The sequence below is a fragment of the Moschus berezovskii genome, chromosome 7 (assembly GCF_049115385.1).
Source record: "Moschus berezovskii isolate FMDL1 chromosome 7, NW_MosBer_1.0, whole genome shotgun sequence".
Taxonomy (NCBI): domain Eukaryota; kingdom Metazoa; phylum Chordata; class Mammalia; order Artiodactyla; family Moschidae; genus Moschus; species Moschus berezovskii.
In genome coordinates, this window is record NC_142466.1 from 46,448,395 (window position 1) to 46,473,017 (window position 24,623).

Here is a 24,623-nt window from a genome sequence, read left to right on the forward strand (position 1 = left end):
CCTGGTAGGCTGCAGTCTGTGGGATCGCTAAGGGTCGGACACGACTGAGTGACTTCACTTTCACTTTTCACTTTCCTGCATTGGAGAAGGAAATGGCAACCCACTCCAGTGTTCTTGCCTGGAGAATCCCAGGGACGGGGGAGCCTGGTGGGCTTCCATCTAAGGGGTCACACAGAGTCGGACACGACTGAAGTGACTCAGCAGCAGCAGCAGCAACCTTTGTTAGGAGAGAGGGCCATAAACTCTTAGCAGGCCACCTGGCCAGAAGATGATGTAAACCACCTAAAACTTTTGTATATCACGAGACATACAAAAATGAGCCCTGATCCTGATAAGGGTCAAGACTGCTGACCCTGCGTGATTTTGGCGTGACTCTATACCTCTCTTTCTCTATTTTTTATGTGCACAGCTTAGGGTACAAAAGCAGCACTGGAAAATAAAGTTTTGGGCCTTGCTCACTGAAGCTTGGTCTCCCCGTGTCGTTCTTTCTCTTTTTCCATCCTTTTCTCTATTCTCCTTTTTCTGGTTGAGATCCTTGGAGCTCTGGGCCCTCTGAGTTTACTTATCTGCCTGGGCTTCTAAGACCCACTCGAGGGGGTGCCCTGGTGGGGTACCTCCAGTGATTCGAGAGGGCGCCTGCGGCCTACGTAAACAGAGCAAACCCTGTGCTGGGGTTTTATTGGTTTCCTGCGTAAACCAAGGAATCATCAGCCCCTGTCTCTCTCTCTCTCTTTTTCTCTCTCTCTCGCTGATGCTGACCCTGGGCCATATCGAGGCTGGTCCCCGATACTCAACATCACTAATTATTATAGAAATGCAAATCAAAACTACAATGAGGTACCAACTCACACCAGTCAGAATGGCCATTATTAAAAAGTCTACCAATAACAAATGCTGGAGAGGAGAGCTGGAGAAAAGGGAATCCTCCTACACTGTTGGTGGGAAAGTAAGCTGGCACAGCCACTATGAAAAACAGTATGACAGTTTCTCAGAAAACTAAGATCAGTATTATCATATAACCCAGCAATTCCACTCCTGGCATTATACCTGGACAAAACTATAATTCAATAAAATAAATGCAGAGGCCTCTGTGGTGGTCCAGTGGTCACAAGTCTTCATAGCAAAGCAGGGGACCCTGCTTCAATTCCTAATCCAGGAGGATCCCAAATGCTGTGGAGCAACGAAGCCGATGTGCCACAATTACCAAGCCCTCTCACTAGGGCCCACAAGCCACAACTCCTGAAGCTTGAGCACTTCACAGTCCATGCTCCACAACAAGAGAAACCACTGCAATGAGAAGCTTGCGCTCCACAATTAGAGAGTAGTTACCGCTCGCTGCAACTAGAGAAAGCCTGCACATAGCAACAAAGACCCAGAACAGTCAAAAAATAACTAAATAATTAAAAAATGACCAAATGTTCCATATTTATTTTCAAAAAGTACATGCAACCCTATATTCATAGCAGCACTGTTCACAACAGCCAAAACATGGAAACAACCCAAATGTCCATCAAAAGATGAATGGATAAAGAAGACATGGTACATATATACAGTGGAATACTACTCAGCCATAAAAAAGAACTAAATAATGCCATTTGCAGTAACATGGATAAAATCAGAGATTATCGTGCTAAGTGAAGTAAGGCAGAAAGAGAAAGACAAGTATCAATAGCATACGGTATCACACGTTGAATCTAATATATGGCTCAAGTGAACTAACTACAAAACAGACTAATGGATACAGAGAACAAACGTGCAGTTGCCAACAGGGAGGAGTGAGGAGAGAGTGATGGACTAAGACTTTGGGGATGGCAGATGTAAAATATTACACTTAGAATGGATAAAAAACAAGGTCCTAATGTATAGCACGGGGAATTACACTGAATACAGAGTGACAAACCATAATGGAAAAGAATATATAAAACAACTCTAGCCAAAATAGTACTGGTATACACTAGACAGATCAGTGAACCAAAAGAGCATCCAGAAATAAATCTAAGTATATAGTGTAATCTGACGACATTGCTATGCAATAGAAAAGGATATTTAGTTTTTATAAAAAGCACTGGCATAACTGACGGTACAACTAGAGAAAATATGCTATAACTATATGGTTGTTGTTTAGTCACTAAGTTGTGTCCAACTCTGTGACCCTGCGACAATAACCTGCCAGGCTTCTCTGTCCATGGGATTTCCCCGTTCACTGGAACTAGAGAAAGTCCACACATAGGAATGGAAATCCAGTGCAACCAAAAATAAATAAATAATAAACTATATATGAATTAAAATTTTAATGTAAAAAGCAAAACAATAAAAATACTGGAAGAATCTTTGAGAGAACTTTTACCTGGAATGGAAAAACTTTCTTATACAAAATGGAAAACTCAAAATCCATTTAACAAAAGTCACACAAATTGAGTGTCTGAGTCCCTATTTTCCTTGACTAATAAAATAGTTTCCTTATTCTCACTTCAATTTCAATACCTTAGGCAGGACAGGCACTCCCCAGTTCCCCATAATCTCCACTTCTCCCTACTATATTCCATAACAAGCCCCTTTATATTCATTAATGACACTTTAGTATTTAAGTTTTCCACCTCCACAATAAAGAAAAAGATCCATTATATTAAATTCTCAATTTCTCCAGAGAAAGGGGACCATAAACAAAATCTAAAGGCAAACAGACTGAGGGAAATATTTACAATTCATTTATCAAAGAATATCTCTAATACACAAAGAGCTCCATAAACTGATAAGAGAAAAACAATCCATTAGAAAAATGACAAATATATTACAACTTTCCACCTAAAATATATTTTTGGAGCACATATGGAACGTTTATAAAAACTGACCACAATGAAGCACGCTTGAAAAAAAAATTTTTTTTTTAAAGGAAACTCTTAAAAGGCATAACAAAAATCTAAAAATTACTTTAAAGTTACTGGAACTGTTCCTAAGAAACAATCTCTGCAATGAGTATATGCCTTTATTTCACTGCCACATTATACTTCTCTTAACATCTGAATCCTTAGTATACTTAGTCAAGAGAATACCATGATATTAAAGATGATGTCCACTGACTTATCCTTAATAATATATGCAGTGGTTCAGTTGCTCAGTCGTGTCCAACTCTTTCTGAGCCCGTGACTGTAGCCTGCCAGGCTCCTCTGTCCATGAGATTTTCCAGGCAAGAATACTTCTTGGAGTGGGTTGCCATTTCCTTCTCCAGGAATATATGCAGTGCACAGCATAAAATGGACACTGACAAAATATCTACCAGGTGACACACACTTACTGTCACCTAATCTATGACAACGGAGGCAAGAATACACAATGGAGAAAAGACAGTTTCTTCAATAAGTGGTCTGGGAAAACTGGACAGCTACATGTAAAATGATGAAATTCGAACACATCATAATACAGTACACAAAAATAAACTCAAGGACTTCCCTGGTGGTCCAGTGGTTAAGAATCCACCTTTCTGTGTAAGGGACACTGGTTCGATCCCTCGTTCGGGAAAATTCCACATGCGGTGGGGCAGCTAAGCCTGTGCATCACAGCTACCGAGCCCATGCTCTAGAGTCCATAAGCCGCAACTACTGAGCCCACATTCCACAATTTCTGAAGCCTATGTGCAGTAGAGCACACGCTCTGCAACAAGAGAAGCCACTGCAATGAGAACCCCATACACTGCAACTGGAGAGTAGCCCCCACTCAATGAAACTAGAGAAGCCTGCACAAAGCAACAAAGACCCAGCACAGTCAGAAATAACTGAGTAAATTTTTTTAAGACTCCATAGAGCTAACAGTCAAGCAATACATCTAAACTCCCAATAGCTTTCTCATAGATAACACCTTTGATGTATGAATCACTATAATGGTTGCTTAAGTTGTTTTTCAGGAACTCAGAGCTAGATCTTGACCAACTCAAACCAGCTGAGACCACCAATCTTATTCAACGAGGCTTACCTGAGTATCCAATGGATCACCTTTTTACGTCAGAAGGCCAAAAACTCCACCCTCAGGTCATGCTAATACCACCAACTTCTGAACATGCACCCCATGAAGAAGCATGTAGTTCAGTTCCGTGGAGAACTTCAATCACTATACCTTTTTCCTGCATCCAATCACCCTTCCTCATGCCTCAGACCACCCTGCTCCTTTATCCCTTAAGTATCTCAAAAGTATCTTCACCTTTAGGGAGACAAATTTGAGATTTGTTCTCCAGTTTCCTCACTTAGCTGTGCTCTGTGAGTAAACATTTTCTCTGCGGCAAACTCACCATCTCAGCATGTGTCTTGCCGCACATCAGGCAAATGAACCTAGTTCAGGAACATGATTAATAGCACCTATTCCTCATCCTTCCTTCTCCATGTTCACTGAAACACTCACTTTTAAACCCTGACTCATCATGTAAGAGAGCCAAGTATTCTGAGTCCCCGATGTTTTAAGGAAGTCCAAGCCACATGTATTGATACGTGCTCCAGTGAAGAGCCTGAGCTGAGATCTCAAGTCAAACAGCCAGTGTCAACTTCCAGTCATGTGAGTGAAGATACCTCCAGATGATTCTAGTCCTCTGCTTTCACATTTCCCCCGCCAGCAGTTCTTCCCAACTGATGTCCTAGACACTGAAGAGTAGAAACAAGCCATCCCTGATGTGCCTGATCTTAAGTACTGCCTCAAAACATCTGAGTCTAATAAAGCAGCTATTTTATTTCACCAAGTTTTTGGATGGGTTTGTCATAAAGCAATAGCAACAAAAATACATACTAATGGAAATGATCCAGTAGATTAAAAAATGGAGAATGCAAGAAAAAGAGAAAGAAATACAATAGTAAAGTCCTTGAAGGTAAAAGGTGATGGATTCCTCTACCCAAACAGATGAAGAAGCCTTACATGGGACACTGAACAGCACACACATTGTAAAGTGGGGAAAGGGCAGAGTATAGACACAGATACAGAATTGGAGGAGAGGGTCTATTGATGGTAGTTGTGTTATTCAGAAAACAGAGGTAAGCACCAGAGGACGCTCTTGTAAGATTTGTAAGTGGTTTCCTGACGAACATGAATAAGAGATGCGGGGAGAAGCGGGTAGAGGCAAAGGGCTGCTGTTTATCTGTTCAGTTCAGTTCAGTCGCTCAGTCGTGTCCGACTCTCTGCGACCCCATGAATCACAGCACGCCAGGCCTCCCTGTCCATCATTTAAGCCATTTATCTCTTAAACTTAAAATTTTTTAAAACTCCTTCATTTTCTAAATGAGGAAAAAACAAGACTCACTGATTATGTGATTTGCTCAAAGTCACACACCTTATTAACAGCACTCAGTCTTTGATCCCGATTTCCAAAACAATATACTTTCTCACATTACACTACCTTTTATATTATAAAAATCTTACCTAGTGGAATTATATTTCATAATCAGAATTTATTAAACTAAAGTAACTTAGTAATCAATAATGAATGCCCTATTCTTGAGGACTGATATCAACAAAGAAGGCAGAAGAATGTTCTTGGGAAGATAAAAACATGCATTCAAGCAAAACAAATAGCCCATGGACTATCTCTACCTCAGTCACCTCCAGAGTAGCTGTATCATACAGGTTTCAAAAAACAGATAACACTTCCTTTTACCCTTTCCAATTCTCCTAATCTGAATACTCCTAAAATATGCTACCTTCAGTATTCTAAGTTATCTATAAGAATTTCTCTTTCCTTTTAGCAATTAATACCCTTATCATTTTATTCAGATCTTACAACTGCACCAACAGTCATTTGTCTACCCTGCTGCTGCTGCTGCTAAGTCACTTCAGTCGTGTCCGACTCTGTGCGACCCCATAGATGGCAGCCCACCAGGCTCCCCCGGACAGACCACTAAATATCTTAATGCTAACCACTTAATGTCCACTCATTCAAATAATACAGATGCAGGACTAACGCCCGTAAGAAATGTGGGTGCCTATGTAGTATGATATGAGAGGACACAGATAAATGACAAACACTCTTTCAAAAAATACCTTCTGGTATTTATTATGTCTAAAATTCTCATCATTAGTCCCAGGGATGGAGAGCTTTGAAAAAAAGTCTCCATCAATCAACCAAAATTCAAATTCAAAGGTCATTATACTAGAGAGAACAAAATATTAGCAGTGGTTACTTATGCATAGGAAAACCATAAGCAATTTTCTTCTTTATTCTGCTTTTCTAGGTTTTATATTAGGAAAAACACCAGTAAACGTTTATAAGACCTTTTTCAATTCTGATTCTTCTCACTTTTTGACAGTGATCAACCATGATCAACTTGATAACCACTCCCACCTTCTTAACCTTCCCACTCACTAGTCTCTCATTTTAACTGCTCAGTCTGTCGCCTTTGCCAATTCCTCTTCTTTCACTCACTCCCCAATTACGTGCAGTTTCCAAGGCTCAATCTCAGATCCCCAGCTTTTCTCTCTAAGCACAACAATTTCAGCCTTAAATTTCTTTACTAAGTTCTATTCACATTGTCCCACCGTCTGGTGATCTGTTTGCACTTGCTTATCGCACTGTCACCTCAAACTCAACAAATCCAAACTACAAACCCAGATGTCTGTACTCCTTCAACTAGCTAATATTTCATACCTATTTCTGTCAGTACAGTCATTAATTAAAGCCTTGTTCTTTTTTTTGTCACCAACTAAATGAGTAACTTTGGCCACATTTTTAAACCTCTCTAGGTTTCCTAATGCACATGTTCTCATATATCTTAAGAGTTTCAACACTCCAATTTCTCGTCACTGCGGATCAAAACTTCAGTCATCTCCGATTACTCCTCTCCTTCCTCCCACTACATCTTCCTTTCTTATCCAGTCCAGAACAAAGTCTTGTGAGACATCTCTCCAGTCTTATTTTTTACTAAATTCAAATCATTACCTCAGGCCTAGGTGATTTTCCTAAGTCTATGACTTCTCTTTCCAACTCATACTCTACCCAGCTCTGGTGCCATTGTGATTTTCTTAAAATACTTTTTTTAAGCAAGTTCTTTCTCATTGTGAAACCTTTAAAGCTTGTCTATTACCTATGAATCAAAGTACATTCTTCTAACCCTGCACTTAAAGACCTCCATCCATCTAATCCCAAACATTTTCACCTGATTTCTCATTACTCTCCCACACAAACCTTCATTTCAATCAACTTGTTATGTATTGTTCTCTGATCCTGTCCTGCTTATTTTGCCTTTACTTTCTATACAAGTTCCTTCCTCTTATGTAAAATCAAATTCTGCCCAGTTTTGATTCTACCTCTTCTCTGGATCTTTGCCTGCTCACTTCAACCTTATACGGTATCAGAGATTTATAACTTTTATTATTTGCCTATCTCCCCTATTACAAGTCCTCAAGGAAAAGAACCTGCTTTACATTTTTCTGCATCTCTTTCGGATATTCGGATATATAGCAAAGTACCTTTATGTTGTAGATATGAATAAATATTTGTCTGGTAATGGCCTAAAATTCCTTTTTAATACACAGCAGTTCTTGAATGTTCCCCATGTACTCAGCATTGTGGGTTTGTATGTGTGTGGGTTTAATTTAAATTCTGTTTCTCAACGCATACACAATCAACTTGAAAAGATGTGGCTAACAGAAAAATAATTATCAAACAACCAAAGTATGATATATAATTAAACTGTGATGATATGCTAAGACTAAAAGAGCTATGGAACTGTAGAGAGGAAAAAATCAATAGTGAGAAACAGTGTCACGAATGAGGTGGAACTTTTAACTTAGCAGTAGTGTAATAAATTGGCATTGTATAATTATGACAATAGTTTATTGTCAAAGGAGTTTACTTTATGTCCAGGAGTCCTTAATGTGCCAGGCCCTATTTCCGAGGGTTTTTCATGTATCAACTCTCTTAATTCTCATACAGGCTTACAGAAAAAGGACAATTCTCAGTTTCCAGATGAGGAGACTGAGGCTCTGCTCAGTTATTCCACACCTAGTGACTCGTGCAGTAGGGTGTAGAACTGGACTTACTGGAAGAAGGATGGAAAACGTGTGAAAGTTAAAAAACAGAATAAGCTTAGCTTTTATTAGGAAGTATGAGACAGGGCTTGCAATACTAGAGCAGAAGATGCTTGCCGAAGGTCCTTAGACAAAACTGAATAAACAGGGCAGGGACTGATGACAGAATATTTTGAAAGCCAGGAAAAAGAAGTTCAACTTAATAGGTGGCATGTGGGAGGCCACTGAGGACTTGGGAGCAAGAGAGTGCCACAAAAAGGAGTATCAGAGTGCTATTTATAGAAGGAAGAGATGCTGGATTCAAAGGGGTTGATATGACTTCCAATATTCTAGGCAGATGATGAGTCCTGGGACTTAGGTAGTAAAAGTGGGAGAAGCAGAGGTATGGATGACAAAAGAAATATGAATAGGATATGGTGAATGGATTAGTGTGTGCGATAAATGAAAGAGGCAGTTTAAAGATTATGTCTAATTTAAAACCTGTAGGGCCAACAGAGAGAAGGAAATTACAAAGGGGTATAAAAAGATGATTTTCATTTGGGGCAAAGTTAAGTTTAAGGAGATGGTCAAAAATACTAATAGAAAACCAGTACTGGAGAAACCAGAAAGTAATCAGAATGACAAGCAATAGGATCAGTGTAAAATAAAGGAACTAGATAGTAGCTATAAAGATATTAAATAGGAGAGTAAACACACTAAGCCGTGATCAGCTGGTACTAACTTTGTATCAATAATTGTACCAATAACTTTGGTGGGGAAGGGAATCAATTAGTGACCAACATTTAAAAATGCAGTTTTTCCATTTTTTTTTTAATCAGAAAGTCAACCAAAAACTAAGGCAAGGGCTTCCAAACTTTCTCCATTTAGGAAATCCTTAGACTTAGTAATTTTTTCATAGCACCCCCAGACCAAAAGAAATACTTACGTGGGGGTGGTTTCAAACCACTTAAGTGTTAATGTCCTTATAATTTACTGTTTGTTGGGCTCTGTACAAATTCTCAAACTTGGACTCAAACTTGACAACATCACATTCCAGTATTGTTTCATACAGTAGTTGCTTTTTATCAGAGCAACCTTTAAAAATACAGATTTGCGAAAACATGACACTGTAGAAAGGAATGTGTCAATATACTGTTGAAACTGTGAACTACCTCAAATTATCAGTTCAAGCCTGAGTTCAGTGGCACCCTGGGGCACCCCAGCACACAGTTTGAGAAACTGGAAGCAACGGAAAGGGGCCTAAAAAGAAAAAGAAGGGGGAAAGAAAAAATGGGAGCGGAGCAAAAGAAAATTCTTATTAGCGTGGTTAACCACAAGAGGGCAGCACAACAGTAGGTAGGGGCAGCACAAATGCAGGGGGTGTGGGGGTGAGGAGAGATGATAAGGGTCAAACCTTTCCATAAAAAGGCTCTAAGACCCCTTAACCAGTTCAAGATATAAAAGGGCATTGTCTCCTTAGACCAAAGAAGAAGAAACACTGGTCACTGGCAGATCACCTTGAGCAGTCATCCTGCCCTTCTCTAACATCCTTTCTTTGCCTACCCAGTCAGGAGAATAGCCATGACTTTCACAGTAGCCAAGCAATGTACTACTTTGCACGCGTAATTTTATTCAATCTCCACAACAATCTTATAAGAAAGTAGGGCTCAGAGAGATTTTAAATAACACTATGAAAAGGCCGGAGAAGGCAATGGCAAGCCACTCCAGTTCTCTTGCCTAGAAAATCCCATGGATGGAGGAACCTTGTAGGCTGCAGTCCGTGGGGTCGCTAAGGGTCGGACACGACTGAGCGACTTCACTTTCACTTTTCACTTTCACACATTGGAGAAGGAAATGGCAACCCACTCCAGTGTTCTCGCCTGGAGAATCCCAGGGACGGGGGAGCCTGGTGGGCTTCCATCTATGGGGTCACACAGAGTCGGACACGACTGAAGTGACTTAGCAGCAGCAGCAGCTTGAAAAGGCCGGAACACCAGAATTCAAACCCAGATCTGACCCCAAAGTCAAGGTCCTTCCTTATTTGGTCTAAAAAGCATCTCATCTTTCAGCAACAGCCAGTTGAAGTAGAGAAAAAAACCATGTTCCCTTCCTATACCTGAGACACCTGTCTCAAATCACTATGAAAAACCAGCAAATGAAGCAAACTCTTCTTTAAGGGGTTCCTAAAACATGCTAAATACTCCAAACGTAGGACACTCAGAGAAAGAAACAAGCATTGTATGCTTATCTAGTCAGCAAGTACTGTAGTTTTCCTGTAGAGGTAAATACATGTTAAGGCAAATGCTGGACACATTCAGTTTGCAGATATGCTACATATTAAAAGATATGTGCACACAGGAGAAAGGGATTCTCAAACCCAAAGTGGTAAAGGGGGAAGGGAAAGGGAGGAAAAAGGTTGATTATTCATCTTAATATCCGTTGGGTGTTATATCAGAATACCTGCAGTAGCCCAACAAACCTATTATGAAACCAAAACCAATCGTCATCACTTATTCCCACTTGCAGTTTCCTTCACATTTCTCCTCCCCTCTATGACATACTCAGCTGCCTCTATCCTTTCATTCAGAGAAAAGGAGTTCCTTCGGACAGATTAATAACCACCGGAAAGCAAAATGGGTAAATTCAACCGACAAAGTAAACTTAAGATAAAACCGTCCAGGAAGCATTCTATGCGGTAGCAGAAACCCCAGCAAGAGCAGCTAACGTGTCCTCTCAATAAGTATCTCTTATTACTTGAAAATGTTCCTCCCTCAAAGATTAAGAATCTCTGGCTGCTTGAGGAGACAGGGTATTGGATGACGTTTTCTCTGCAAAGAAAAACAATGTACAATCAACAGAGAAACAGATAACAACTGTTTCTTAAAGAACAACAATAAAGCCCCAAATTACCTTCCCAGGGCAACATTCAAAGTTCAGCACTGCCATTTTCAAAGAAGTAAGCAACAATGAGCCCCGCCTGTCGACACACGCTTCCAACCTTCCTACGCACGGACTCACACCTCAAGACACCCTCGTCTTTACTGCAGAGAAAAAGGACTGCAGTCAGGATCGCTTACCCACCTTCGGGGAAAGGGGATGGACGGGCCTCTTCTGCAGAAGAGAAACAGATCACATCTTGTTGCCTTGCCTGCTTCCGAAACCTAAAAGGGGAAAGAAAAAAAAGCGGCAGTTACTACCGCAGAAATTCAATAGATGCTCTCTTCTAGGCTGTTCAGATGTCTAAAAAATTTTTAAGAGGGACAAGTAAAGGGGAGGAGGAGTATCAGGCACATAAGGATGCAAATATCAACAGCAAGACACTCCGTCCGAGGTTTCTTTCTAAAAAGGAGGATTTTCTTGCCGAGTTTACCGACACTAGCAGGGGGGAAGAGGGGATTGGGGTGGAGAGGAGGAGAGACAACTGCTGCCCTCCACCTGGAGCCCAGGCAGCAACAACACTCACTCACCCGCCGCACGGATGTGTCGACGAGGACGCGCCCCCAAGTCTGAGGGGATTGCTCTTACCCAGTGCCTCCGGCTGGCCACGGTGTGCGAAGCCCCCGGAGCAGGCAAAGGTCCGAGTGTCCGCCAGGCTGAGACCTCGGGGGCCCTCCCGTGCGGGTTCGGCTCTCACTCACATCCCTCGGCGGCGAAGATCTGGCCTTTCCCTGCGCTGCAATTAGAAGCCCTCCGCTCCGACGCGCTGCCACCAAGTCCGGACCGAGGGGCCGAGGGGCCGAGGCGGCGGCGCGCACCGCGGAGCGAGCAGGACGCGGGCCCAGCCTGTCAGCGCTCAGGAAGGCCGTTAGCGTCGGCCGCTGCGGCCCGCTCCTGCTCCTCTTCCTCTCTCCTTCCTGCAACCCACACCACTCCCACTTTGGGCAACCGGGAAGCCCGTCACCGTCGTCGTCTCCACCCTCTCCGGAGTCACACCGTCTTCTCAGCGCCGCAGGCGACGCTGGCTGGGACGTCCTATTCGCGTCCGACTCAGCCTCCCAGTCGGCCTCGGGTCTGGCGTCTGGTTCACTGCAGAGACCGCCTCGGTGCGGGGCCGGCGCCTGGCGCGCACCCGGGACTGCGCGTGCGCCGCTCCACCCCGGCGGCGCTCTCACCGACGCGCGCCGGAGGCGGCCGACGACTGGCTGCGCAGAACCTGGGCTTCTCGGGAAACAAACTGGCGTGCGCGGAGATTCCCGCGGTGGCCCCTGGGCGTGAGCGGGCAGGGAGCTTGAGCTGGGCCGGGCCCTCCGCAGATGGGCGTGTGCGTGGCCGCCGCCCGCTGTGGAGGCGGCTGGGAGTGAGTCAGCCCGGCCGGGTAGGGGCTCCCCTGCGCACAACCTGGCACCGCAGAGAGACTTTCCCGTCCTGCTCACGGTTGTCTTTTTCTGCTTTACCTTCCACGTTCGGAGTGCAACAAACCCGTCGTTCCACAGCCCTGGTCGCTAGGCCGAGGGAAGTCGCGCCGAGGGTTTGGTGCAACGCGTTCCTAACGCCCCATTTCGCGCCTGTGCAGTTGGGAGCCTGATTCCAATCAGTCACTTCTGCTGGAAAGAAATGAGGGTGGGATGAGGTGCCCAGATGCCTGCAGACTGGCGGCAGTGCCAGGCAAGTGAGAAACAATTTCCACCATCCCGAAGAGCCTCATTCATTGGTTCAACAAATATTTACTGAGCACCTACTGTTTGCCATTCTTGATAGGGCCCCAAAGATGCTATGTGAACACAACCCACATACCCCTTCCCCTACTGGAGCTTGTAGTCTGATCAAGCGACCAAAAAAAAAAAAGCCTTAAATTTATAACGTGCCAGAGTATAATTGCCACTAGGAAAAGTAAAGGAGCAGGAAGTGGGGAGGCAGTGTGCTATTTTAGTTACAGCGGCCAGGAAAGACCTCCCAGAGTAGCATTTGAGTGGATATCTGAAGAAGGAGAATGAGCCAGTCCTGTGGCTATCTGTGAAGACCGTTTCATGCAGAAACACTAGCAAATGCAAAGACCCTAAGAAGGGAATGTGCTTGGCAAGTTCAAGGACCAGGAAAGAGGTCAGTGTGGCTGAAGAACAGTAAAGGAAGGGCCAGCGGTAAGAGGTGAGGCCAAAGAAGTAGCCTGTAATCCAACTATGTCTGGCCTTTTTCACTCATCATTAGCCTTCTGTCAAACTGAAAAAACAGATACATTTATAGCCCCTGTTTAACCATACAAATGATGCTGCAATTCAGGTCTAGCTTGTACTTAATTATTTCTTTAAATCTCACCAAAGCAACTCCTGCATTTCTTCTTACATAAGACCTATTGCAAAAGGTCTTTCAGCAAATGATAGCAGGATAGGAAATGACTTGAATCCACACCCACATCTTTAAATAATGAACTGGAGCCCTGTTTTCGCCTAAGAAGGTATATACTGGGGAACTGCATTCCTATGGCTCCTGTCTTACAAGCAAATATGCCAGAGAGTGCTTTGTTGTTGCTGTTGTTTAGTTTCTAAAAAGAAATTAGAAATAGGAGTTGTGACACAACAGCAAATCTAAAAGCTGCTTAGAATATTAAGGCTGAAATTACAAGCAGGAACCATCATGAGAGTTCTCCGGGAAACAAAACTGTTAACTAGATTAGAAACCAGAACAGAGACCCACACAAAGAACATAAAGTGCTGAAGATGACCTTAACATTAGAGTTAAAATGAAAAGTATCTGAACTGTGGAAATGGAAGCATTCTCTTTAAGAGGGGAAAACAAAACAAAACCTGTTTAAGAACTCTAAACAGTACAGATACAGTCATTGTAGTAAATAGTATTTCTGAATTTTGAAGTGATATGTTTATTCAACCAGGCATGGTATCTGTTACTGTCCACTGCCTTTTAGGGAAAAGCCATTTAGAACTAGTGAATATTGAGGGTGTCTTGTAGAGGAAAGCATTCTTTTTTATATTAGTGATTTGGATATGGAAGAGAGGGTGGACAAGGGAACTATATTAGTCACAGGCTTATAAACTTGAGAAATCAATCTACCCACACATAGAGATAAAGTGACTTACTTACTGTCATTCTGATAGTGAAAGCCTCTCTCCTCAACAAGATACTATGATTTTAAGCCAATATTACCCTGGAATGTTTAGCTCTTTTCACTCTGTAGCAAACTTTTTAATGCTTTTATGTGATCTCTGGTAGTGACATAGCTGGAAATTTGCTTCAAGGGCAAATATTTAAGAAAGTTTCCTCTATTTTTTGATATGATACAAGAAAATTCCAAGACATCTGACTAAGTCTTTCAAGACATTCTTTCACACAATATGGAAAAACAAAAAGTGTGAATTCGGTTAGATGGTAATACCTTTAGATTCAAAACTGATTGTAGGTCATAGCTAGAAGTAAAAATTAGCAGTCAATTGTCAAGTATGGGGTGTTGTGCCACAAGTTCTCTTATCCCATTGTAATAGAATACGGTGGCACTGGTTCTTGACTGTCACTCCCCAACCCAAACCTGCAACAAGACTGACAGTACTTGTGAGACAGAGCTTTGGCATTTACTTCTTTTTATACTGTAACGAAGGCTGAGCGCCGCAGAATTGATGCTTTCCAACTGCAGTGCTGGAGAAGACTCTTGAGAGTCCCTTGGACAGCATGGAGATCAAACCAGTCTATCCTAAAGGAAATCAGCCCTGAATATTCATTGGAAGGACTGGTACTGAAGCTGAAGCTCCAATACTTTGGCCACCTGATGCGAAGAGCTAACTCACTGGAAGAGACCCTGATGCTGGGAAAGATTGAGGGCAAAAGGAGAAGGGGTGACAGAAGATGAAATGGTTGGATGGCATCACCGACTAAATGGACATGAGTTCGCGCAAACTCTGGGAGATAGTGAAGGACAAGGAAGCCTGGCATGCTGCAAGGAGTCAGACACAACTGAGAAACTGAACAACAACAACAAAGTCCTTAAGTGGTTTTGATGCAAAGGTTAGCAATCCATGGTTCAGGGAATCTGACTGACCCAGGTTTGAACTACTCTTTCTACCAAGGAAGTCATTTAAGTTTTCTAAGCTGCCATTTCCTCATCAGTAAGGCTCAGAGGTTAAAGCGTCTGCCTTCAATGCGGGAGACCCGGGTTCGATCCCTGGGTTGGGAAGATCCCCTGGAGAAGGAAACAGTAACCCACTCCAGTACTCTTGCCTGGAGAATCCCATGGACGGAGAAGCCTGGTAGGTTACAGTCCACGGGGTCGCAAAGAGTCGGACACGACTGAGCGACGGAACGGAACGGATAATGAGGATAAGAATATCTTCCTTGAAGAGTTGTTTTGAAGATTAGATGAAAAAATATTTTAAACCTTTAGCACAGTTATTAAATGCCTATTATGGTTTTGATAGGGACAACTTATATACAGCGCCAAAATGTTGGATTTTTTTCAATAATCCTGAGCATTTGTCACAGTTTATTGCATGACATGGAACTGTGTGGGCAAGAATGATAAGGGCTGAGTTGTAATAGAGATAAACGCAAAGATCTGCATTTGTATGAAAATAACCTGTGCCATTAGCTGATGAAATAATGAAAACACTCTTAAGAGCAGAAAAAGATATAGGAAAGTTATTCCCCTTGGAACAGGAAACAGGCCCAAGCAAAAGACTGGGGATAAATCCACAAATTAGTTTGTTTCCATCCAGGATAGAGATTTACTCTTCTGAAGGCATCAAGAAAAGAGCTATGGAGAGAGGCTGATTTGCCCCAGGTCTAGTAATATATGCCAAAAGATAAAGTCAGGAGTGTGAATCAGGTAGAGAGACAAGCAGGCAATGTTGTTTTACTTTGAATTATTCTCATATTTTAGGACAATTCATTTCAAAGTCTGGCTGGATATGGCAAATTTTTTTTCAAAATTTCCTCTGCATTTAATTATATCTCTATTTCTAAATCAGTCCTTTCATCCTTCATTATAGTCTCAAAGGAAAAGGTGTTCCTGGCAAGCAGGTCCCTCTTTACCTTGAGATAACTGGATAAGTTTAATATTGGTGCATAAAAACTAATTTCCCCATCTGTAAGCCAAGAATAAATAACCTCCTTCAGGTAAAGATGATTATTTGGCAAAATATGCAAAGCATCTGTTATATAATTATGTTCTGCTGCTAAGTCACTTCAGTCGTGTCCAACTCTGTGCAACCCCATAGATGGCAGACCACCAAGCTCCTCCGTCCACAGGACTCTCTAGATAAGAATACTGGAGTGGGTTGCCATTTCCTTCTCCGAATTATGCTCTGCTTTACAATAAAAATTTAACTTAAAACATTTGTAGTACCAATTCGCTAAAAATATGTTTCTTTATAAAAAGATCCATACCAACATTCACTCTTAAGAATAGAAATCCCCAGCATAATTATTAGTTTGTTGTTGTTTAGTAGCTAAATTGTGTCTGCCTCTATTGCAACCCCATGGGCTGTAGCCTGCAAGGCTCTCCTGTCCATGTAATTCCTCAAGCAAGAATACCTGGGTTGCCATTTCCTTCTCCAGGAGATCTTTGTCATCCAGAGACTGAACATACATCTCCTGCTTAGCAGGTAGCTTCTTTACCACTGAGCCACCTGGGAAGCAATTATTAGTTTCTAGAGTGTTAATTCCTGTGTCTTTATTTAGATTAAGGATGTTGCCCTCTTTCATTGAGAAATGACCTCTACACCCAGAGTAGTCAGCCTCTAACCCCTGTGTTATGGTTTGTGACCCTGGCCCCCATAACTTGATTATACCATGAGTTGTCACTTGATTCAAACTGAATCATTCATGGTCTCCCCACTGAGGAATTTGGAACTGGGATTCAAAGACAGTTGCTCAGACTTTTTTATTCTTTTAGAGTAAGTTACCCATGCTCTAAAGTTGTAAGATTTCTATCTGTATTCATGTACGTGGAGTTGCACAGAAAGCTGACTTGCTTTGGGAGAAAAAAAGACAGTGTACCAAGAATGAATTCTCTTAGGTTTTCAGCTTCCTCTTCCTTACACGGCCCAAAGAAACTTCCTGTATTTGGTATCTTGAAACTTCCTTATGACAAATTTCTCCTTTTAACTTTTACCAGATCTGGTAGAGTCAGAGTATTTCAGACTTTATAATCCAGAGTACTGGCTTATAGTAGACTGATAAGAAGAAAATATTAAAAAACAAAAACCAACACTCTCAAATTACAACAGGGAAAATGTATGTCTTTTTATTTTTTTCGTCATATGATGCCTTTAATTTATTTCTTTGTGATTCAAAGTTTTTGTAGATAATACTCCGTTTATAGTTATTATAAAGCATTGGCTATATTCCCTGTGCTGAACTGCATGTCATTTAAAAATCAAATTTACCCAGCAATTTTGGAATTCTATATTCAATCATAAAGTCAAGCATAACTATGTAAGTATTAGTCACAATCTAAGACATTACACAGAATCCATGGTTTAGCAGAAAATAAAGACACCTCATCCTACGAAACATCACTCCTATCACTACTGTTTAGTTTTCTTTTCTCAATCGCTTCACTGTACTTTCTCTGTAACTTAGTAATTTTGTGAGTTTTCTGGGCCACAGCCACAGTAATGTTGTGGTCACTCCATTCTACCTACACTACTGACCAAAGGAAAATTTGATATTGAAGCATCCTAATAATGTGGTTAAATACTCCGAATTTCAGTTTTACCTATGAAATATATAAATGAACCAGAAAATGACAAGTGACATAGTTCTCAATTTTAACTTTCACTTCTAACTGGTTATATACCTTCAACATCTATAATTCATCTTTAACTACACCTTTTTCCCCCCTTTTTCTTGCCTTTGATGCCTTCTCTTCCTAAGGTTTTGAGCCTGTGCTCCTTGATCTCTACATCATGAGAATTAGCCAAAGGGAAAACCAGTGTTTCCCTCCTCACAGGGGCAACTGGAGCTAAGAGAGCACCTTCTTTCAGGTAGTCTTGCTTTATTGACGTTTCTGTCCTCTCAGTTCTCTTTGCGACCTAAGATCTGTCACAGTGACCTATGTCTAAAATTTTTTACCTGAAAAAAAATGCTTTTAGACTTAAAATGCATTTAGACTATGTCTTTTTTTACTATTGTTGAGATTATTCAAATTGAATGACTATGAGGTACTTTAAAGTCTACTGAATCAGTCTTATCAGACTTAGGCAAATGCCGTATATTTTAAATGACTGTTATTAATAATTGATCAGACTTGAACCCATTGTTACAGGTTGAATTCTGTTCCCCCAAAAGTTATATTTAAGCCCTAATCTCCTGTACCTGTGACATATGGAAATAGGGTCTTTGTTTGTAATTAGGTTAAGATGAGGTCATTAGGGTGGACCCTAATCCAACAGACTAGAGTCCTTAAGAGTACAGAAGGCAGAGACAACAGAAAAAACAACCGTGTGAAAGGGAGGCAGAGACCGGAGTGATACATTTACAGCCAAGGAACACTTGGGGCTACCAGAAACTAAAACAGGCAAGGGAGAAATCTTCCCTAGAGGCTTTGGAGAGAGGATGGCACACCCAATACCTGGATTTTGGGCTTCTAGCCTCCAAAGCTGTGAAATAAATTTGTTTGTTTTAAGCCTCTGCTTAATGACATTTTGCCTCAGCAGTCAAAGAAACTAATATACCATGCTACATTTCTCAAACTGAAACTGAGGAAAACCAGGAAAATAACTTTCTTCTTTCATCCACACCTAATACTGTCTCCCACTGAACACTACATTTGGAGAAAAAAACAAATGCTATGTCTTCAGTTTCTCTTTTTGTATAATGGTGTTTTTGTTTGTTGGAGTTTTGTTTCAGTTTCATTTGGGGTTTTTTCCACTGTCACCTTAATCTGCTATAAATCAAGCATGAAATGCTGTAATAGTCCTCAGGCAAACTCTCTTGGCTAGGTACTCTAAGGCTATAAGAATTTTACTACTGTGTTCTTTCCACTCAGATGCCAATTCAGCTCTTTACTACTCACAGGAAATGTTCTGGGAATCAACAGCAGTACAAGTGATCAAGTTCTTGGAATGATAATTTTGGAAATTTTTTAAAATAACTGCTAATTAAGGGAATAGACATTTTTTAAGGCTTGTGAAAGCTTATCTTGTGCATTTCAGCATCTATTGCCCTCATTTAAGTGCTTATAAGTATATTTCTTGAGCAAGCTACTTTTTTCTTTTTTGATCCCAAAGTAAACATTAATACATACTACTTGTGGTAAATCCAAATAATGTGGATCATCATATCAAGCATATGATATGGAAGTTCTTCTTGATCCTCTATTCCTAGCCCTTTTCATTTCTCAGAGGTAAACACTGATAACTGTTGGTGATATAACTTTTCAGAATTTTATCTAAGCATTTTCCTACTTATTTCCTATAGATTTAGTTTTGAACTCTATAAACAAAATGGATAATTCTGTACTTTTTTTCTGTTACAGTTCTTTTTACTTAACATTTCCTGGAGATCTTTCAATATTAATTGCTTTCCGTCATTCTTTTTAACTTTTATACAGTGTCCGATAAAATAGGTAATCATAACTTACTAAGTAATTCTCCCAGTTACGAACATTTTCATTTGTAATTTTCACAGTGAAAAACAGTGCTAAATTTAAGAATCATTGTACATACTCCATGGGCACAAAAGTATTCCTGCGGATAGACAATTAGACTCTCTGGGTCAAAGAAAATACATATTTAAAATTTGGCGGCTATTGCCAAATGGACTTCAAAAACCTCATAGTAGTATATCAATGCCCTTTTCTCTATAACCTCACCTATTCTGAATATTATGAGTCTTTAATTTTAGGTCATTTTAATTCCAAACAACATTCATTCCACTAGATCAACAAATATTTATGAAAACCATCTATTTCTGCTTCATTGACTATGCCAAAGCCTTTGACTGTGTGGATCACAATAAACTGTGGAAAATTCTGAAAGAGATGGGAATACCAGACCACCTGACCTGCCTCTTGAGAAACCTGTATGCAGGTCAGGAAGCAGCAGTTAGAACTGGACACGGAACAACAGACTGGTTCCAAACAGGAAAAGGAGTACGTCAAGGTTCTATATTGTCACCCTGTTTATTTAACTTACATGCAGAGTACATCATGAGGAACGCTGGACTGGAAGAAGCACAAGCTGGAATCAAGATTGCCAGGAGAAATATCAATAACCTCAGATATGCAGATGACACCACCCTTATGGCAGAAAGTGAAGAGGAACTAAAAAGCCTCTTGATGAAAGTGAAAGAGGAGAGTGAAAAATTTGGCTTAAAGCTCAACATTCAGAAAACTAAGATCATGGCATCCGGACCCATCACTTCATGGGAAATAGATGGGGAAACAGTGTCAGACTTTATTTTTTGGGGCTCCAAAATCACTGCGGATGCTGATTGCAGCCATGAAATTAAAAGATGCTTACTCCTTGGAAGCAAAGTTATGACCAACCTAGATAGCACATTAAAGAGCAGAGACATTACTTTGCCAACAAAGGTGCATCTAGTCAAGGCTTTGGTTTTTCCAGTAGTCAGGTATGGATGTGAGAATTGGATTGTGAAGAAAGCTGATTGCCGAAGAATTGATGCTTTTGAACCGTGGTGTTGGAAAAGACTCTTGAGAGTCCCTTGGACTGCAAGGAGATCCAACCAGTCCATTCTAAAGGAGATCAATCCTGGGTGTTCATTGGAAGGACTGATGCTAAAGCTGAAAATCCAATACTTTGGCCACCTCATGAGAAGAGTTGACTCACTGGAAAAGACTGATGCTGGGAGGGATTGGGGGTAGGAGGAGAAGGGGACGACAGAATGAGATGGCTCGATGGCATCACCGACTCTGTGGACATGAGTTTGAGTGAACTCCGGGAGTTGGTGATAGACAGGGAGGCCTGGCGTGCTGTGATTCATGGGGTCGCAAAGAGTCGGACACGACTGAGCGACTGAACTGAACTGAACTGATTATATGACAGGTAGTCTGCAAATGTTAGACACTCACCAGTGTGTTACACACCTACTATTCTACCCTTGCCTCCATGATTTGTCTTTAATCTATTTTAAAGTAGAAATAACATTAGATTATAAAATTCACCAACCTTTTTTTAATTTATTTTTTATTGAAAGATAATTGCTTTACAATATTGTGTTGGTTTCCGCCATACATCAACATGAATCAGCCACAGGTATACATATGTCCCCTCCTTCTTGAACCTCCCTCCCACCTCTCACCTTATCCTACCCCTCTAGATTGTCAAAGAGCCCCGGTTTGAGTTCCCTGAGTCATACAGCAAATTTCCACTGGCGATCCACTTTACATATGATAGTGTTTGTTTCCATGCTACTCTCTCCATTTGTCCCACCCTCTCCTTCCCCCTCTCCTGTGTCTGTAAGTCTGTTCAATATATCTGAGTCTTCATTGCTGCCCTGCAAGTAGGTTCATCAGTACCATCCTTCTAGATTCCATATATATGTGTTAAACTATGACATTTGTTTTTCTCTTTCTGACTTACTTCACTCTGTATAATAAGCTCTAGGTTCATTCATCTCATTAGCACTGACTCAAATGTTTTCCTTTTATGGCTGAGTATATTCCACTGTATATATGTACCACCGCTTCTTTATCCATTCATCTGTTGATGGACATCTAGGTCACTTCCAGTCCTAGCTACTGTAAATAGTGCTTCAATGAACACTGGGATACACGTGTCTTTTTCAATTATGATTTTCTCAGGATATATGCCCAGTAGTGGAATTGTTGGGCCATCAGTTCAGTTCAGTTCAGTTCAGTCGCTCAGTCGTGTCCGACTCTCCGCGACCCCATGAATCACAGCACGCCAGGCCTCCCTGTCCATCACCAACTCCCGGAGTACACTCAAACTCATGTCCACAGAGTCGGTGATGCCATCCAGCCATCTCATTCTCTGTCGTCCCCTTCTCCTCCCACCCCCAACCTTTCCCAGCATCAGAGTCTTTTCCAGTGAGTCAACTCGTCTCATGAGGTGGCCAAAGTATTGGAGTTTCAGCTTTAGCATCAGTCCCTCCAATGAACATCCAGGATTGATCTCCTTTAGAATGGACTGGTTGCCATATGGTACTTTTATTCCTAGTTTATGGAATCATCATACTGTCTTCATAGTGGCTGTATCAATTTACATTCCCACCAACAGTGCAAGAAGATTCCCTTTTCTCCACATCCTCTCCAACATGTACTGTTTATAGATTTCTTGGTGATGGCCATTCTGACCAGTGTGAGGTGATATCTCATTGTAGTTTTCATTTGCATTTCTCTAATAATGAGCAGTGTTGAGCATCTTTTCATTTGTTTATTAGTCATCTGTATGTCTTCTTTGGATAAATGTCTGTTTAGGTCTTTTGCCCACTTTTTGACTGGGTTGTTTGTTTTTCTGGTATTGAGTTCCATAAGCTGCTTATATATTTTGAAAGTTAATCCTTTGTCAGTTGTTTCATTTGCTATTCTTTCTCCCATTCTGAGGGTTTTCTTTTCACCTTGTTTATCGTTTCCTTTGCTGTGAAAAATCTTTTAAGTTCAATTAGGTTCCTGTTCATTGTTGTTTTTATTTCCATTACTCTAGAAGGGTAGATCATTGAGGATCTTGCTGTGATTTATTATGTCATAGACTGTTCTATCTGTTTTCCTCTAAGGGTATTATAGTTTCTCGTCTTGCATTTAGAGTTTATCTTTGTGTATGGTGTTAGGAAGTGTTCTAATTTCATTCTTTTACACATAGCTGTCCAGTTTTCCCAGCACCACCTATTGAAGAGACTATCTTTTCCCCATTGTATATTCTTGCTTTCTTTATCAAAGATAAGTTGCCCATAGGTGTGGGGTTTATCTCTGGACTTTCTACCTTGTTCCATTGGTCTATATTTCTGTTTTTGTACCAGTACCATACTGTCTTGATGACTGAAGCTTTGTGGTATAGTCTGAAGTCAGGAAGATTGATTTCTCTAGCTCCATTCTTCTTTCTCAAGATTGCTTTGGCCATTCAGGGTCTTTTGTGTTTTCATATGAATTATGAATTTTTTTGTTCTAGTTTTCCACCAACCATCCTGATCAAGCAAGTATTGGATTGGCCAAAAAGTTCATTCACGATTTCCCATATAATGTTATAGGAAAATCTGAATGAACTTTTTGGCCAACCCAATAATTTTTCAATTACATTCAGATGTACTTTTGAAATTAACTTCCCTGTACCATCTTTCTTATGGGAGAAAATGATTCCTTTGGGAAAACACTATGAAATAACAAAGGCCAGAGATTTTACCAGCTGGGGGTTCTTTATTTAACCTTTCTGAACTTCTGTTTCCTAATCTCCTCAATGAGAATAACAGGGGTGCCTACCTTTTAAAAGAATTAGCTTTAGGTTTGAATGAGATAACATACTGTTAGTCACTTAGTCATGTCTGACTCTTTGTGACCCCATGGACTATAGCTCACCCGGCACCTCTGTCCGTGGAATTCTCCAGGCAAGAACACTGGAGCAGATTGCCATTCCCTTCTCCAGGGTATCTTCCCTACCCAGGGATCGAACCCAGGTCTCCTGCAGTGCAGGTTCTTTACCATCTGAGCCACCAGGGAAGTCCATGAGGTAAAATAGAGAAGACAGCAGATTCCTGATGGTAATATGTAATGTCAGAGTGTGTGCAACACACAAGTCATTCTTCAAAAGCTTTATACATAGTAAATCATTTGAGCCTCACAACTACAGATGGCTACTTCTGTTATCTTCATTTCAAAAGAAAGAAATTGAGACACAAGAAACTAACTTTCCCAGGGTCTTCCAGAAATTCTGCAGAGGCAGGACCAAATCTCAGATAACCCAGCTTCAGAGTTTCATACCAACCCCACTTTTCCGTCTCCTGTATATGTAATCAAGCAAAAAAATAACATTTCTTTTATTCTTCTTGCATTATACCAGGGTCTATCAGACACATATCCCTACCTACTGGATGTTAAATATGCTGACAGAAGATGACTCATAAATTCTTAAGCTTTGTATTACCACATAAAGAAATCATCTAATGTTATTTATATACTGTGTAAAAGCTTCTTGCTGCTGCTGCTGAGTCGCTTCAGTCGTGTCCGACTCTGTGCAACCCCATAGATGGCAGCCACCAGGCTCCACCATCCCTGGGATTCTCCAGGCAAGAACACTGGAGTGGGTTGCCATTTCCTTCTCCCAGGGATAAATTATTTGCTGGAACAGCTGCCAGATATTCCTATATTGTAGAATAGTAGTTCTCAAAGTGTGATCCTTGGACCAGCAGTAACAGTACTAACTGAGAATTTGTTAGAAATGTAAATTCTTGAGCCCCAATTCAGATCTCATGTATCAAACTCTGGAGGTGAGTCGCTTGTGTTCTAAACAAGAATTCCATGATTCTGAGGCAAACTAAAGTTTAAGAACCACTCACTGTGAGTTCAAGTTTTTGAGCATAAGCCACCACATTCTCCTTGCTCAGCCCTACAATAAACTTTTCTCCACCCAACAAAACAAAACAAAACACCAAACAAACCACAATTGCATAGAATCCAATTAGTGGGTTAACTGAAAAATAAAAAAGTAAGCCAGAGAGCTTAGGCTGACAATAATAACAAACAAGTTATGCACAGAAGGTGGGAAAGACAAAGGATGTGTGAGGCC

At 41.0% G+C, this 24,623-nt stretch overlaps 1 protein-coding gene across 1 annotated transcript; it reads right to left on the minus strand.

Annotated features, from left to right (window-relative positions):
- Positions 1-2,432: 2,432 nt before the first annotated feature.
- LOC148777320 (uncharacterized) lies at positions 2,433-14,022 on the minus strand. Its single transcript, XM_088837776.1, has 4 exons — positions 14,017-14,022; positions 11,506-12,422; positions 11,062-11,141; positions 2,433-10,808 (listed from the first exon to the last, which is right to left on the minus strand). The coding sequence occupies exons 1-4, from the start codon at positions 14,020-14,022 to the stop codon at positions 10,759-10,761; spliced, it is 1,053 nt and encodes a 350-aa protein (XP_088693902.1). The 3' UTR covers positions 2,433-10,758.
- Positions 14,023-24,623: the final 10,601 nt, after the last annotated feature.

Bases quoted from the DNA above. Each gene is read 5' to 3' on its own strand.
- LOC148777320 (XM_088837776.1), bottom strand. The intron at 11,142-11,505 runs GTAAGAGCAATC...TTCCCCTTTTAG, and splicing joins TGGCCAGCCGGAGGCACTGG to GTTTCGGAAGCAGGCAAGGC. The intron at 10,809-11,061 runs GTGGGTAAGCGA...TTTTCTTTGCAG, and splicing joins TCCATCCCCTTTCCCCGAAG to AGAAAACGTCATCCAATACC.